General features: G+C 70.9%; 1 protein-coding gene across 1 annotated transcript in view; it reads right to left on the reverse strand.

Annotated features, from left to right (window-relative positions):
• Positions 1–1,043: 1,043 nt before the first annotated feature.
• Positions 1,044–1,801, reverse strand: part of KRI1 (KRI1 homolog) — a gene marked incomplete at its 5' end in the record, with an annotated part of 5,279 nt that continues 4,521 nt past the window's right edge. Inside the window, 2 exon segments of the mRNA XM_026052974.1 lie at positions 1,044–1,416; positions 1,504–1,599. Coding sequence (XP_025908759.1) covers positions 1,044–1,416; positions 1,504–1,599 — 469 coding nt within the window.

The raw sequence follows: 1,801 nt of genomic DNA on the forward strand, positions 1-1,801 counted from the left end.
CGGCTCACTCTGGCATTCCTGGCTCATTCCCAGCACGCTCCGGCATTCCTGTCTCGCTCCGGCATCCCCAGCTCACTCCGGCATTCCCGGCTCGCTCTGGCATTCCCAGCACATTCTAGCATTCCCAGCTCACTCCGGCATTCCTAGCTCATTCCCAACGCACTCCGGCATTCCCGGCACATTCCAGCATTCCCAGCTCGCTCCGGCATTCCCAGCTCGCTCCCGGGTTGCTGCAGCCTTCCTGGCTTGCTCAGGTGCTCCCTGCTCCCCCTGCTTCTCCCAATCCACCTTGGCATTCCCAGCTCACTCCTGGTCCATTCCAGCGCTCCCAGATCCCTCCAGCATTCCTGGCTTGCTCAAGTGCTCCCTGCTCGCTCCCATGTTCCTGTCTCACTCCCAACTCGCTCCAGCTTCCCTTGGACGCATCCCCCTTGCTCCCACATTCCCGCTCCGCTCCCACATTCCCACATTCCCGCTCCGCAGGTGCTGTGCGCGCCGCCGGAGCGCTACGCCGCCTTCTGCGTGGCCGAGGGCCGCGCGCAGGACGCGGCGCTGGAGCCGCCCGCATCCCACTCGGATCCCGCCGGGATCCCGGCCGGATCCCGCCCGGCTCCGCAGCCGCTCCGGCCCGGCCGCCGCCCGCCCAGTGCCGACGACTTCGTCCTGCTGTGACACCCCCCGGATCCCTCGGGATGCGGTGCCGGAGCCGGCGGCTTCATCCTCCCGTGACGCCCCCCTGGATCCCTCGGGATGCGGCGCCGGAGCCGGCGGCTTCGTCCTCCTGTGACGCCCCCCTGGATCCCTCGGGATGCGGCACCGGAGCCGGCGGCGCCGCGCAGGGACCCCTCAGGTCTGTTGCTTCACTACTGCTCCCGGCAGGGTCGGATCCGTGTGGGAAGAGGCGGATCCGCCCGGGAAGAGCCGGGAAGGGAGCTCAGGGCGGCCGTTCTCCCCCTCGCCACGGGAAGGGCGGACGATGCCCTCGGCCCCGGCACAAGCTGCTGGAACGGACGCTCCGGGTTATTTATTGCGCGCGGCTCCACTCAGGATTTCCCCCCCTTCCCTTTTTTGCCCGAATCCGGCTCCCGCYGGGAATTAAAGCTCTGCCGGGGCCGCCGCTCTTCCCGCTTCCGCTGGCGCCGCAGCAGCTGCCGGTAGCGGAGGCGCCGCGGGTTGAGGCCAAAGGCTTCCAGGCGCTTCCCGGAGAAATCCCGGCCGCCGAGACGCACGGACGCTCCCAAGGGCGCCGCTCGCCGGGGAYGCGGCCGCTCCGGCCGCTTCTCCGGACGCTCCGGATGCTCCGGCTTTTCCGGCTGCGGCTCCGGCTCCGCTCCGGCCGCCTCCTTCCGCTTCCACCGCTTTTCCCGCTGTTTCTTCCCTGCCTTGGCCTTGGCCGCCGGCTCCGGCTCCTCGGGGCTGCGGCGACGGAGACGGGAGCTGAGCCGGGATTGGCGACGGCGCTGCCGCCTCCCGCCCCATCCCCATCCCCATCCCCATCCGTACGGAGCCGAGAGGGATTTCAGGATCTGCTGCTTCTTGCGGACGTCGCGGGCGCGGCGGCTGTAGTTGGCCTGATCCTGGCGCTCCTCCCGCTCCGAGCTGGGAACGGCAGCGGCTCAGCGGGACGTGGGACCCCCAATCCCCGCGGGCCCCCCAATCCCTGCAGGACCCCCTCGATCCCCGCGGGACCCCCCCATCCCCGCAGCGGCCCCCCGATCCCCGCGGGGACCCCCAACTCCCGCGGGGACCCCCCGATCCCCGCGGGGGCCCCCCGATCCCCGCGGGGGACCCCAATCCCTGC

This window comes from Nothoprocta perdicaria, unplaced genomic scaffold, assembly GCF_003342845.1.
Source record: "Nothoprocta perdicaria isolate Ctin4 unplaced genomic scaffold, notPer1 scaffold_947, whole genome shotgun sequence".
Classification (NCBI taxonomy): domain Eukaryota; kingdom Metazoa; phylum Chordata; class Aves; order Tinamiformes; family Tinamidae; genus Nothoprocta; species Nothoprocta perdicaria.